This window comes from Anser cygnoides, chromosome Z (assembly GCF_040182565.1).
Source record: "Anser cygnoides isolate HZ-2024a breed goose chromosome Z, Taihu_goose_T2T_genome, whole genome shotgun sequence".
NCBI classification, from domain to species: domain Eukaryota; kingdom Metazoa; phylum Chordata; class Aves; order Anseriformes; family Anatidae; genus Anser; species Anser cygnoides.
Window position 1 is genome coordinate 64,921,207 of NC_089912.1, and position 14,951 is coordinate 64,936,157.

The 14,951-nt window shown below is 45.6% G+C and overlaps 2 protein-coding genes across 7 annotated transcripts in view; one reads left to right on the forward strand and one right to left on the reverse strand.

Moving 5' to 3' along the window:
* The window catches only part of SUB1 (SUB1 regulator of transcription), a 376,115-nt gene that overhangs the window by 127,889 nt on the left and 233,275 nt on the right, over nt 1-14,951 (forward strand). The gene's annotated exons all lie outside the window — the stretch shown is intronic.
* PDZD2 (PDZ domain containing 2) overlaps nt 1-14,951 on the reverse strand; it is a 197,673-nt gene that overhangs the window by 126,583 nt on the left and 56,139 nt on the right. For all 6 annotated transcript variants that reach the window (XM_066988321.1, XM_066988319.1, XM_066988315.1 and 3 more), the window contains one exon: nt 9,908-10,714. In XM_066988321.1, the coding sequence (XP_066844422.1) occupies nt 9,908-10,410 (503 nt within the window). In that variant the 5' untranslated portion in view covers nt 10,411-10,714. The remainder of the gene's footprint in view (nt 1-9,907; nt 10,715-14,951) is intronic.

Sequence of the window (14,951 nt, forward strand, 5' to 3'; positions counted from 1 at the left end):
TGGGGGAAATAAGTAGCAACACAAATGCCTTCTGTTCCCTAGATTGTATGAACCACTTTGAATTGGCATGTACATTTATCCTCTTCATCAACTGCCTCTGTCTTACCAACTACTATTCTCTGTTCCAACTACCTATGTAAACTACAGCAACTGGTAGCTTCGCTGTCAGAGGACCGGATTATAATCTCTTTTACAAGAGTTTAAATAAGGAGCAGCTGCCAAGAGTCATTGAAGCTGCACAAATATACGAGAAGACTCAGGTCTTCATGATCAGCTCCCTCTCTGCATTTCGGCATAGACAAATCTGCCAAAAATGCAAACATATTTCTGTGCTCCTTAAATGGATCAGCTACTGAACTGAACAAGCCCAAGAAACAATAACAGACGTTATATTGCATATATATAAAGCCTCAAAAGCACACAGAAAAACACTTTTCACTGCTGTCTGGTGAATTCTTAGATAAGGCAGGCTAAATCCCTGGTTGACATAACCCCAAAATTGCTTAAAATATTTATATGACATTGCCCTCTAGAGGAAATTGAGAATAATCTATGTTCTAGCAGCACTTTTCTACAGGTGCAAATATGAAGCATAGCTTTCAACAGAACAATTAGTGTATTAGAAACCATTTTTGGTGAGAACTTCACACCCTGGTTTGTCGCTGTTTGCTTTCACTGTTTTCAAGATGGAATTTCCCAGACTCATTGCTCATATTCCTCATCTAGGTGCAGGGTTCAGATGGCACCACAAAGGTTACTGGTAACAAAACATCTCTGTTTATCCCTGCACTACCAGAACAAAAAAAACACAGGCTATAAAAAGTCTGGAGCACTTACTAATCCTTCAGCTACCATGGCTCAAGGAGCAGCAGGTTGATGTATATGAGGATGAGGAGCAGGACATCACTGACACTTGTTTCATCAAATAGTTGCTCTGCTGGCCTGACCCCAATCCAATGACCAAGTAATGGACCGGGAAAACAGTCAAAATAGTTTCTCTATTTAGCAACTCTTCCTTATTTTTTTTGGAAGACCATTCAGTTATCTCTAATGCCTGCTAAGGAGAGGTGAAAAAACAGACTCTGGCATCATTTTTAGCAATATAAGAGAGTCTTAGCCATCAGCAGAAGTTTCCTTCAGTAATATTTCAATGACTCTGTTGCATTTTGAAAAAGCTTGAACCCTGGTTTCTGACAAATGCTCTTACTGAAGAGATCAGTCTGGCTGCGCTTCCTGTGTCTTGGACGCTCGAGGGTGAAATTTGCTGCTAACAATCACATTTGCTCTACTCTTGTCCTGTCTCAATAGGTACAAGTTGATCTTCCTGAGCTGCCCCAAACCTTGCCACAGTGTAAACACTCCCTGCCATGCCTGCCAAGTTATCTTTTTATTGGTATTCTTCTGTTAAAACCCATTTCCCTTTGAAGGCCCAGATGATCTTGCTGAGCATCATACATTTTGTCCAGAGAAAGGTGCAAGAATGGCAATGCTAAAGAGCCCGCAACCGATAGCCCTTCCCATCTTAGCCTAAATCTGACAGAAAAGAGACAGAAAACCAAGTTTTCAAGGAGTATGTAATACTGCTCTGAGCCTGGGGGCAAGCATCACATCAGATAGGAAGAGCAATGAATTTTCCACAGGAAAAAAAAAAAGAAGAAGAAAAAAAAAAAGGCATGGCCCAAAGCCATTCACAGCAGCAGTGGTCTCTGGTGTTACATGCGTGCCTCTGCTGTTCACACCTACATTTCTTATCCTCATCCTCTCAACTTGTGCCCGTAGATGGCAGGTTCCCCGTGACGAGCAAACGCTGAGCACAGCCTCTGCCTGTGGAACCGTCTCCTGCTCATCATCCCTCAACCCTCGACGCTCCCATCCTTCCCAAGCTAGTGACAGGGAATAAGCAGGCTTTAAGCTGCCACCACGGTTAATGCTTGTAGCTCTGGGGGGTCACGGCTCAGTCGTAGTGCACCTGGCAACATCACGACCATCGCACCAGCCATGCACCCAGAGCTACAAAAGGTGCAATTGCATCCTGCTTGCAGAGCAGCCCCAAAACTCTTCTGAGAATGGGAAGGCTGCTCTGCTCAGCCCAATGCTATGAGAGAAGACGTTTCAAGGAAGGCTGGAGAAGCCTTTCTAGGACTCATGGCATGTCAGTCAGTAGGGGTGGAAAAGGACAACTGGCCCTGTATCTCACTGCTACCTGCTAACCTGGCACCAGTCACCTCCTCCTCCAACAGCTCGGAGCTCCTGGCTCAAGGACATCATCCTTCAGCACACAGCTGCTTCTTGTGAAACTCTGGACTCCCACAAAATGAAGAGCAGTTCACATTTACAGATTAGAAGAGATGCTGTGAATGACTGCACATTGCATATTGGCGTGTAAGAGCAGAAGCGTTATAGAAAGAGCAAGAATAATGGGCACAAAGCGTTCCTTGCTCATGTTTTTGAACATCTATCTTTTTAATTATTGATGGCTGAAACGCTGTGCTGGCAAATGCACCGCTGGAGAGGCTGTGAATTTATCCTTCTGCGGCTGAAGGCCTCACCTGCTCCTTGCCTGGACGGTGGAAAAAAGTCACCCTGTTTTGTGCACTACAGCAGTTTGTCAATTAGTAAGTTCTGCTGCATCCTGATTGTGCTTCCAGATGACCTTAGAGCATGGGACACTTGCAGCGTGCAGGGCTGGAAATCCTACTCAGGATGGAAAAGGGCTCTTGCTGGCATTTTGGTGTCAGGGATAAATGACAAGGCACGAGGCTGAATTCACCAACCCAGACTATTCCCACAGTAGATCGCTGGGCAAGGCAGAGCTCCCTCCCAAAGAGTGGGCTTGTGCTCTGTAATTAGAGCATGGTCAGAACATCAAATTAAATGGAGATGCACAACCCCATACTTGGCAACAAGGTATGGCCTTCTATGCAGAGGTTTCATAGCTCAATGGAACAAAACAAAAACACCAAATTAAAAAAAGTTCCAGACAACCCACTCTGTAATCTCTGAAGCTTTAACACCTCCTAAGGCAACACCACCAACCTCTGTATGAGTCTTTTTAAGCCTGATGCAATCCCTCTGAAAGGAAAATGCGCAGAGCTGGGGCTGGGGAGCATTTGCTGCAGACGACCCTGGGGATTTGCCGAATTAGTCACGTATTCCCCCTGGATCATACTTTCTACAGAGAGAGGAGAGCTCTGTTGTTCGGTGGCAACAGTGTGTAGGAAGCAATGACAAGCACACCACCGCCAAAATTTTGGAACAAGCATATAAGCACATGTAGGAAATCAGCTGTTTAAATTAGTGGGAGTCTCTCTGTCGTATTTATGGTTGTTGGCTAAAACGGAGCTGAGGGAAAAAGTAAATACAATGCAAGACAAGGAGGAAGAGGTGTTTGGAAAGCCTGTCGAAGAGGCAGTTGTAGTGGTGGGATGCTGCAAATGCCCATTGCTACCAGGGAACGGGCTGTGCCCCTGCAGATGCTGGACTCAGAGCAGGGAGGTTGAGAGGGAAGGCAGGACCAGAGGGTGCAGAGGGAAGCCCACGCTCAGATTAATACAGCAAAGACAACAAACAAGCTAAATGATCTCTGCCGAGTCTGGGGATTAGTGACCTTCTGCTTAAGTCTTTTGCTCTTGAGAGAGGATTTGGGATAAATCTCATTTCTTCAGAGCAATTTATTTCTCAGCACGTGTGGCTAAGTCTGCCCATACCTTTCCTGAAGACATAAAGGAAGGGAAGAAAAACATCTCTTTCATAGTTTCTTAGTCCTGTTATATTTTAAGGGCAGGTGAGGGAGTTTAATATTCAGTATGAGAGCAAAATACAGCAGCCATGCTTCAGAGGTGGCTCCACACTCCAGCATTCAAGATGAAACGATAGACTTTCACAGGCTTCCTCTCATTTTGCACAGGCTGAGCTCACATTCACCATCTCCCTGCTCACAGAGGCTCAAGTGGAGGAGAAGCCCCCAGCCAAGACCACTACGTGCTGCTGATTTTCCATCCCCAGGACTCAGAAGCCTCATATAGCTTGGAGAACACATCAGCCTGTGCTGCCCATCCGTGCCCCTGATAATGAGCCACAGGTCCCAGCCTCCGTGCCCTAATCCATCACTTTGCAGCAGGAAGATTGTTAATGTGATAAAAATAAAAAATAGAGGCAACAAATTCAACTCCACAATTGACTGGGGGCATTTTTTAGGTCAGTTGTAAGAAATCTGTTCCCTGAGATTGTATTTGAAGGCTGTGCTCTCCAGGACCACTGTGTTTGTTTTTCTCTGTGTAGTTGGTGCTGTTAATATTTTAACAAGGAGCTCCCACAGAAATGTTTGCCCCTTGGCCAAGGGCAAAGGGCCAGGATACATTTCCATTTGTTTTCCTATTAAAACAAAAATATTTTCTTATGAACATAACCAAGAGAAGGCCCTACTAACACCAGGCAAAACAGCTGCTTACACTGAGCAGTGCTTTGTGTTGGCAGCACTTTTGCTTTGGGAAGGAGGTGAGGAAACAAAGCAAAACAGAGCAATCGATCTGTACAACCTGACATGCCCGGGAGGTAGGAGGGTAGTAAGAGAAAGCTTTCTGCAGTGGCCAGGGATAGTCTTCTTGGGGTAATTTCTCCCTGAGAAAATGGATGCATGAAGGAGACTGCTCTGCCGAGCAGCAGGTCAATCCACAATAACTTCCCAAGAAACACGAGTCCTTCACAGGTACAGAAACCTGAAAACCTTCCCTTCCTGCATCCTGCCTGCTGTCACGTGCCCTAATGCCTGACTCTACCAAAGAATGGATTTATTGCCAAAAATTAAGCTGAGGGCCCCAGCTAGTGAGCTGAGAGAGCACAGCCCAAGGCATGGTTTGTCACACCATAGATCAACTGAGGATCAACTGAGGAAAAAATCACTTCGGTCTGCAGGGCATCATCTAAAAGTAACCCTCATTCACCATCCTCACAGCCTGCCATCCCCACATGCCAGTCAGAGCACCTGGAAGCGTTGTGAGCACCCCGCCAAGTGACATGGTGCTGCAAAATCCTGCAGGTGCTCCAGAGACAAGCACAGCCACCAAAGTGGCTATGGCGAGCACACCCACGCTCCTGCAGCAGCAGTATCTCACCATGGCATGGCACGAAGCTGGCCCCATAGAAAATGCAAAATTGGAGCATTGCGCTTTGATATCAAAGGGTGGCTGCACTCAGGGAGTTTTTTGTTCAGACAAGGAAAACTTGCTATTGTGGGAATAGGGGCAAAGCAGGTTATGATAAAAAAAAAATCATTCAGTTCAAACTTCTGGGGAAGGGAGAGCTCAATAAAAAGTGCATTGAAACATCAGTTTTCAAACCGTGGTATCAAACTCTTGAGCAGCTCTCATCAGATGCGGCAAAAATACCCACTCTCCATTCCCATCCCCTCTGCTAATGTACCGCACTGCACCTCCTCGGAGGCAGAGCTCCCTGCGCCTTCCTGAAGATCACTGTTCAGAGCAGCATTGACCCTGAACACTGCCAGGGACTGCATATTGCACTTCCAGCACCAGCAAGGACTGTTTAAATACAGAGCCAAAGGTTTCATCCAAGTGAGCACATGGCCCAGCACGGTTATTGACTGCCACAGGCAAGCTGCACAAAGTGCTTTGCACATTTTGACACCTGTAATTTGGCTAGAAGTTCAGTATCACACTCTGTAATCAGCTGCTAATACTTACAGAGAAGCAGGATGGTATTTGGGATATCCATATATTGCACAACTAAGAATAGCACTGACCTGTTAGGAGGACCAGGACATTACCTCCACACTCACAGCTGTTCTGGAGCATGTAGATGTGGTGTGCAGAAGCAGCAAGCACTCAGGAAAGACCTTGTCTCTTCTGGAAGCCCCTAACTTAGGTAAAGTAAAAGCTTTGCCTTCAACACAGACACTTTAAAGCTCATCCTCCATTGCATGTCTGAATTCTGAAGATCTTTCTCAGCATCTTCAAAGATAAACTGATTTTCCCTGACATTCGGCATGCCGTATCTCGTGCTGGGGAGGAGGTCTAGCAAGTCCCCCAGGACAACTGGCTGAGGAGGAGAGACTAAGAAAAGGCCATGCAAAGGTACGGCTGTCAAAACCTTTCTCTGTTCATTTTTTGGAAGCTACTCCAGCTTGTGGGTTAAAAAGAAAGCAGCCAGCTCTCTGACCGTATTTCCACACATGGCAATGTTTGGCCATTTCTGGAGATGGGGAACATGATATTTTGAAGCAGTGGTTGGGTTTCCTCAATGACAAAATGATAATAGTATCTCATGTTTATACCACACTGTCATCACTTGAAATGTATCTTACTTTGCTTTCTTCAACAACAGTTTAAATTTGGAAATCTATTCAGCAGTGATTTTAGAGATTAGATGTACATAGTAGCTGTGTCCAACATTGCAGCTATGCTTGATGAAAGTCGTAATCAAATATTTCAAACTGAATGATATTCATGACAAAATAATTCTTTTGCAATCCTCCCAGGACTTGCTCAATGAAGCCTCATTCAGTCATGCTCAAGAAAGGAAGGATTCATCTGTCATCTGGAGGAATACTAACAGCCTCCCTCCAGCAAATGCGTAATAACCCAAAATGAGAGGAGTAGTTCCAAAATACATAGGAAGTTGTTGTCTCGGGAAAAATAACCCATGTGTTTTGGAGACACAGTTATATAGACAGAAGATAAATAAATATGCAGAGTTTTGACTAACCTTTATTCAGTACTTCAATACAGCTCATTTCCCTGCAATTGTATTTGATAGACACAATTTGCTAACTCTGAAGAGAGCAATAATTTTCCCTCAGTCACTAACATCACCAAAAATGCCACCACCTACATCATTCCTCTCTAATATTATAATACACTGTTAAGCAAAGACCTTTGATGATTACATTACTGCGTAGTGTTTCCCTAAGTGAAAAGAAACAAAAAAGAAACAAGCTCAGCAATAATCAACCTGTTTCTACTGTTTTCATGGCAATCACGTGGAGTTTGAATAAACAGTATTTTTTGTTAAGAAGTCAAACTGGATTTGGCTTCCCTAGCAGGGAGTGACAGATGAGTGGTACCCTCCAATTTGTGCTCTTGTGCTCTTGCTGCTGTTGTGCACAGTGCCTGACCTTGTCACTACTTAGGGAGCTGAGGACCTGTAGGTGCAGGACCTGCCTCAGACAGTGCACAAAGAGCCCTCCACAAGGAACAATTTGTGCACAGCAACTGCAAAAGATGGGCTAGTTGAGGTGCAAAGCAATTACTGATTGTGGACGAAAAAAGAAATGCATAGCTTGATTCTAAAGTTCAAGTTGTTTGAATACAAAAAAAAACAAAAACAAAAAAAACACTCTTGCTTGGGGGGATTTTTTTAAGGCTATCTGTCTGGGGCTGCCCAATCTGTTACAGCCCCAGCCATCTGTCCCCACATCCTCTAGAGACTCAATAACTCCACAGGAGGGCCAGCAGAAGGGACCACGCACCTTTACCTGTCCTCTCCCATTGTCCAGCATATTGACTTTGCCCCTTGGCATATGGTAGGAGGGAGCTGGAGATGACCTGACGCCCTTGTACATGCACATTTCTGTCAACCCCGCTCACATTCCTGCTCAACCCCCATGAAAGAGGCGGAGTCATGAGACCCTCTGCTCAGTGCCCAGGGTCCCCAAGTACATGCCAAATTCCCTCCTGTTACGGAGGTAAATCAGCAGATTTCTTAAAACACCAGTGTCTACCACAACACATTCACCAGGCAAGATAGGGCTCCCTTGGCACACTTGGCAGGCGAGCAATAAATCAGAGCTTTCATTTGCCCAATCTAGCCCAGTGTTTCAGGAGCTACATGCAGAATTTTAACTTTGGTGACCATGCACAGGCTATGCAAAGTACAACACACTGCAAATCACAGCACTTGCAGCCCTTCGTATCGACCTGGAAGAGTTTCTCAACCAGCCAGAGAGTGGTTAGGCAGACAGAAATCAAGCTAGGACTACCAGGTATCTCCATTCAGTGTGCTGTCCTGCTCTGAAAACTCGAAGAACCACATGGGAAAGCCTCTACTCCTGCCACCACAGAAGCAATACAGAAATACTCTAGGATAGCTGCTGCTTTGCAACAGGTTTGCCAAAGGGCAAACTGATGTTGACTTTCAGCCTATTATAAACCTATGCAAAATTGTCTCTGCTTTGAGCACCCCAAAAGAGAAACCTACCAAATGACACCCAAAGCATCCTGGAGCAGATCAGAAGAACAAGGTGGTATGCAGGGTTGGGACTACCAGGCAGCTCCCAAAGAAGTAAAACTGAACACCACACTGAGAGCATCCTCAAGGTCCCAAACTGTCATCCATCAACAGCACCTTTGTCCAACAGCAGTTAACAGTAAGTTAGGCAAGAATGCTTTGGATGCTGAAAATAAATCAGGTTTTGAGTAAGACGTCCTAAATTTGGCCTAAATTGGACGTAGAGGACTCTAAAGCAGTATCTTAAGAAGTACGACACTGGGCCCATACCACCAAAAAGTAGGTACTCTGCCTATATAATGGCCAAAAAAAATCTCAGCTAGGGAAAATGGAGCACATGGTTCTCATTAGCAACAGCCACAGCTTGCTGGTCTAATAACAGAGCTTTCAGAAAGGAACAAACCCAAAATGAAGCCTTCGGGGATAGGATAATAAGAAGAGATTTCTAAACACTTTGGACCCCATTGGGTATTATCTTTCTTTCTGCATTAACAACAAGATAACATTATTGCTGGCCTCTGAAACCGATTCCTTTGGATTTTAGGAACAGAGACATCTGGCAAAGGGATAGCAGCACACTAACCCCTTTTTGCCACAAAACCTCTCAAATATGGGGGTGTGAGTGATCATCTGGCTTACAGTCACAGTGCTAACATTTATACACTCATTGAATTACAGGCTTGACCTTAACAGAGGGATATTATATCACACCTGCAAAGCCACAGCCAGGTTCACCTTCCCAGCATTCACAGATGGAGGAGTCACTGCTTTTGTTCTGCCACATGGCAGGTTCGGGAGCAATGGTCACCCCAAACCACAGCTGCAGACCCACTCACAGGGCCAGAGGATATTCACTGCCCATTGGGAACAAAGGCTGTGCATTTTGCAGAATTATAACTTGCAAACATTACCAAGACTGTTGTGGTTTGCAAGCCTGACAACTGAAGCATCAGATAAATAACCAATGAGCATGTCTACCAGCCCAAAACGAGCAAAGCTGGGCCATAACAGATTTTACAGCATGCAGCAACTGAAAGAGAAAAAAGAAAGAATAATCTGTATCATTGTGAGAACCTTCATTTCTGATTTAAACTCTTGAAGGTTGCAGGTTTTCTGGGACAAGAGACAGCAAAGAGAGCAAATGAAATAGAATCAAAGGGAATTTATTAAAATGAAGTTATTTCAATCTGGTAAACACAAAAATGTCTCGCTTTGAAAAAGTCTCAGACAACATTCAGCTGTCAAAAAGCTTCCCTCAGTTCAAATTATTCAAGAAAAATAAGATGCACCAGCAAAAAAAAGATTCCAGTGCTGCAGAGTGTGTATTCATTTTCAGTTAAAAAAAAAAAAAAAAAAAGGTTTATTCAAACCCAGGAAGAATCCTGCCTTAGTGGAGACCCTCTGATGCTTACAATGCACTATTTTGTTGACACAATGACCCCTCAAACATTTCCAGTGGATGTGCAAGTAGCAGATGTAAGCTAGTTATTGATTTGCTTTTGTTACTTAATTTCGGCGGATCCCTAAGAAGGAAACCACAGCTCTCAGAGAGGCTGGAAAGCAAAGGTCAAAACCTCTGCTCTCAGACTCAAATCAGCACCAGCCGTGACCTGTACCACATGCTGCAAGAGCCATGCACCAGCAACTGCTCTTCCACCCCTACCTCGCACCAGTGACGTCCACGCCGACCATCAACTGCCCATTCAGAGAGAGAATCTCGTCCTTCAGGCGCAGCCTCCCGCACTTCCCAGCCGGGCTGTTTTTCTTCAAGTCCGTCACCCAGATGCACCCAACATCGAGCACCGGCCCCTTATGCCCCTTTCTCTTCTTTCCTCCCCGCCGCTTCTCTCCATAGTCCCCCAGGGCAGGGATGTTCCCAAAGCTCAAACCCAGAACCTCAGTTTTCCGCATCTCCTGGGCCAGGTAGACAGTGCAGATCTCCATATCCGAAGCCACGCTGTCCGTCACCTGCAGTTTGCTCTCGTCCACCGAGAAGTTGAGCTGGATGTACTCGCTCAGCTTTTGGACGGCCGCACGGCACAGCTTCTGCTCGGCCCCCTCGGCCCCCTCCCGCCGGCTGTTCTGCAGCCACTGCCACAGCAGGGGGAGGAAGACCCCCGCGTTGTCCTGCGTGATGGGCATCGCCGTCCCCGGGCATCCCCTCATCGGCTCCCCAGACCGCGGCTCGGCCGCCCACCACGGCCCCCTGGGCCTCCTGGGGCCATGCTAGAGCGGGGGTGGACGCCAAAAGCAAGCCCCATGTAATCTCACAGGGATGGTTTTGGGACTCTCTTTGACCACAAGCACAAGGCAGGAGGTTTCATGAGGCCATGCCGCTGCCGGCCCCACAGAGGGGTCGGTGGATGAAGCACTGGGGAGCTTCGTCTGTCTGTCTATGACTTGCTGTCGGGGTCTCTACTCCACCAGGAACAAAGTCTCCTTTCCACCACAGTCACCGCAGCAGCTTGTCCTGCAAGGGGAAACAGCACAGTTAGGAGTGCCAAAAATGCTGCAGGTGTCCAGCAGCCCCAGCCCACAATCCCGCCTGGGACAGGACCCCAAAGCCACGCTTGCACGGCTGAAGCCGCTCTCCTTCTGTGATTTACCACTTGAGGGCACCAACTGCTCTTCTCAGCAAGGGAATAAAAGGTCACCATTAGCTCCTGACCTCCCCGGCAAGACAGAGAATTAACAGTCCTACAGAAAGTCCAACAAAATCTGCTTTGCCGGGGGTGCATGGCCTGACGCGGGTCTCACCATCACTGGTTGATGCTGAAGGACAGGCAACGGGGTCCTTCTCCTACTGGCTTGCAGCCAACTACACCTACTCTGCAAACAAAGTGTCTAAGGAACGTGGCTACCCATTTCCCCAGGACAAGAAGAGCTGTGTGGGTGAATTGCCCTGTTTCCTACACGGGTCAGAGAGGGAGAGACATGCAAGCAGACATAAGGCAGCCAGAGCTGGAGGTCAGCATGCAAGAGTGTGAGAAAGATTTTTTATCTAGGATTATTAGGATCTATGAAACAAGGAAAAACCCTGACACAAGTCAAGTCTGGCTGGCCAGTTTCTTTTCAGGAGTGATTTTCTAGCAGCATATGCTGCTCAGCAAACTGTGCTCCAGACAGGTAGAAGAAAGCAAAAGCTTCAAGCCAGCAGACTGCAGATCTTGCAGGTGGAAGATGCTGCTCCCCCGTGAGGTTGATGCAGGGCTTGAGTCAGGCAGAAGAACCTGTAGCAACAGTCCATGACCCCATGAGCACAAGTCTTTATAAGGAAGACTCTTACAAGATGCTGCAGTCCAAAAGCTGGATCCAAAGTGTTGCTGAAACACTGCCAAGGCATGCCCTCCTCTCTGACCACACAGCACCACCATACAGTGACCCAAAGATGCTCAGGCAGGAATAGGGACAGGGACAGGGACAGGGACGACACGTCAGGGCCATGCATGATGCTCCTAAGAGGGCCCGTCAGCCACAGGGTGATGTTACACCAGCATCTGAGCAAGGATGGATGCTACCTCAGGGAAGGAGAAACTGGCCCATTCCTTAATGACAGGGACTTCTCAGTTAGGCTCAGAGTAAGATACGGGAGTGGACAAAAAAAAAAAAAAAAAAAGGGAAAAGGGTAAAGACAGAAACAGCCTGGGCATAGTTCTAAACAGCAGGGGTGATAATACAGCCACAGATGGAAAACACAGTTAAGCACTCTGAATATCTTAGACCCTAATGCAATATTGCTGAATATATTACTTTTAACACAGGACTTAGACCTTCACTAAAATCTCAGACTAAAATGGGTACTGTAAATCCGCCAAACCAAGGAGGCTGAATGGGTCAGGAGACCAGACAACAACTGACTCGATGGTAATGGGAGAGTACAAGCATGAGATATCTGCCAGGAAAGTAACGCAGCAGAACACAGAGCGTCCTGGTGCCTTAGGAGCAACATTCTCACATAACTGATAGGTCAAGTAATCAGTGGGGAAGTGCCTCCAGAGAAGGACGTGTTGGGGGTAAGAAGATGGAAGGAAACTCATGTAGAACTGACTGTCAAATGATGAAATCTGCCATACGCAAGGGATTGCAAACAGCAAAATAGAAATGCCTGGCTTCTGTACATTAGGTAAAAAAAAAAAAAAAAAAAAAAAGAGAGAGAGAAAGAGAAAGCTAGGCAAAATTCATGCAGTGAAGTTTAAAGGAAAAGAAATCAAGGTGAGCTGTAGTTTCTCGAAGAAACAATATTTCATGCTCTAAAGGCACAGGCACAATAACATTTCAATGCAAAAGAAGGATCAGAAGACTTGGCAGCATCATGAGCTCTATGTTTACCTCAAAGACAAGAAGAAAGAACACTAAAAGGTTACTGAGCAGGAATTTAAAAAATAGTATGAACACAGGCAGAAATATTAGGAACATCAGGGCACAAAAATGAAATGAAACTTGCAAAAGATAAAAAAAAAAAAAAAAAAAAGATTTTATTACCCTTTTTATATATATGAATACCAAGAAGGCAGTCTGAAAAAAGTGTTGCTCAGATAGAGGGAAAGTTATTGAAAAGTGACACCAAAAGAGGCAACGTTGTTTTGATTTTTGCTATAGTCCTTGTTAAAATCGCCTGCTATGCACAGGGGATTAGTACAGTTAGCACTATGAAACATTATCACAACAAAGGTATACTGTCCTCTTCTCTCCCTGTGTTCCAGCACGAGATCAGTCCTCTGCCCAAGTCAGATATTTCCAGCCCAACAGGGTGGGACAAGCCCTACAGAACCGGCTGAAACAATCTCAGATACCTCCCTTCTGGTCACCTGTGACAGCTCAGACAGTTAAGGTGCCAAAAGTTAGGAAAAAGGCAAATGCAGTGCCTGTCTTCAAGGGCAGAAAGAGAAGCAGCAAAACAATGCTGTATCAGTCAGTCTAGCTTCAATCCTCAAAAAAAATCTGAAACAATCAAAAAAAGCAGTTTGCATGTCCGTAGAAGATAACAAAAACATAAGCACCAGCAGATATCGAAGAGACATGAAAAAAAACATATCAAACCAAATTAATTTCTTTTCATAATAGAGGAGTTGTTAGATATCATTTATCTGAGCTTTAATATAGCTTTTGACACTGTCTCAAACAACTTTCTCATAAATAAACTACAGAAACATGATTAAACGAGACTACTATAAAGCCATGCCCAGGGAGTAGTTATTAATGGTATGCTGTGAAAACAGAAGGACACCGTGAGCAGAGCTCTGCAGGATCTATATAGTCTGGTTCTGCTCAGCATATTCATTACTGACCTGGACGATAAAAGACAGTAGGCTTATTAAATCTGCAGATTACACGAAGCTGGGAGTGACTGCAGACACACTGGAGAACAGCATTAGAATCCAAAATGATCTTGGCAAAAATTTAAAAAAAAAAAAAAAGGTTCTCTAAAAATTGTGATAAAGTTCAGCAAGAACAAGTGCAAAGTACTATAAAAGGAAAGCCACACACAGAGTTGGCTAGGCAGCAAATCTTTGGGAAGAGTTGCAGGGTTTATAGCGAATCATACATGTCAGCACAGTCTGGTTGCTGTAGCAAAAAAAAAAAAAAAAAAATCACTGTCCCGGGATTTGCCAAAAAGGACAAAGCCTGTCAGGCTGTGATGCACCTCTGCAGCCTCACGCAGGACTGGGAAGGTCTCAGCAGCAAACTGCCCACTTGGAGCAGAGGGAGTATTGACATGACTGTCCATCTAGAAAATGTGATTACAAAGAAACTCAAGAAATTAGTACCAGCTAGTCTAAAAAGGAAAAATCATCTCAGGTGGGGTGTGAGAACACAAGTTTAAAGTCTTCAGATGCCTAAAAATGTCCCAAAATTAAAAGCGGAAAAAAGCAGTCTATTCCCCCTGCCCATACAGAGTAATGGTTATGAATTACCTCAGGGTAGGTTTAAGTTAGTGGTTGGGTAGCACTGATAAAGAATGCCAAGGCACCAGAGGACACTGTCTTGAGTGAATGGAGTCTCCTGGTCTCTGTGGTGGGATACGCAAATACCTGAGAGGAGATAAGGTTGGAGCCAGTCCTGTCTTGGACTGTGGGACAAACTAGATCTCTCCATTTCAGTCCTTCCTACGTTTTTCCCTTCAGCATCATTTTCTGTCTTAACAAGAACAGTGTGAGAGCTCATATAATGGGTAACATCCAGCGACTTTTAACAACACCTTTATGACTGCTTCAATGACAAACGTTGGTATGGCCTCCAGTAACCACAGGGTTCAAAACCGTTCAAACTCCAGAGGTGATCAGACCAGCTCACTCTTCGAAGCCATTTTTGGCCTAATAATTTAAGGAGTTTTCCTCTCTGATTTTGTCTGATTTTGACCTTGGTGGACATGTTATGGGCTGGTCTCTGCAAACAGTCCCCAGACTCCAGGCACTGCCCCAGTGCCTAATGAACTGGGGACCCCTCGAAAGCAGTTCTCAGTTTTAGCTCCACTCTCCAAAACCCCTGTGTGTCGGCCACTGGCACAACTTGACATTGACTCAGCTTTGGTGCTGCAGTCAGACCAGGAGCATGGGGCACTCAGGGGCATCTGCACCCCGCACAAGGCTCATCCATCATTCACTTAGTGGCATTGCTGGAGGACTCTCCCCACACGCTCCAGGTCCCCAGAGGCGGGCAGCCTTCAAAACACCATTCCTCCACCCCGCTGCGGGTTGCCCGTCTAC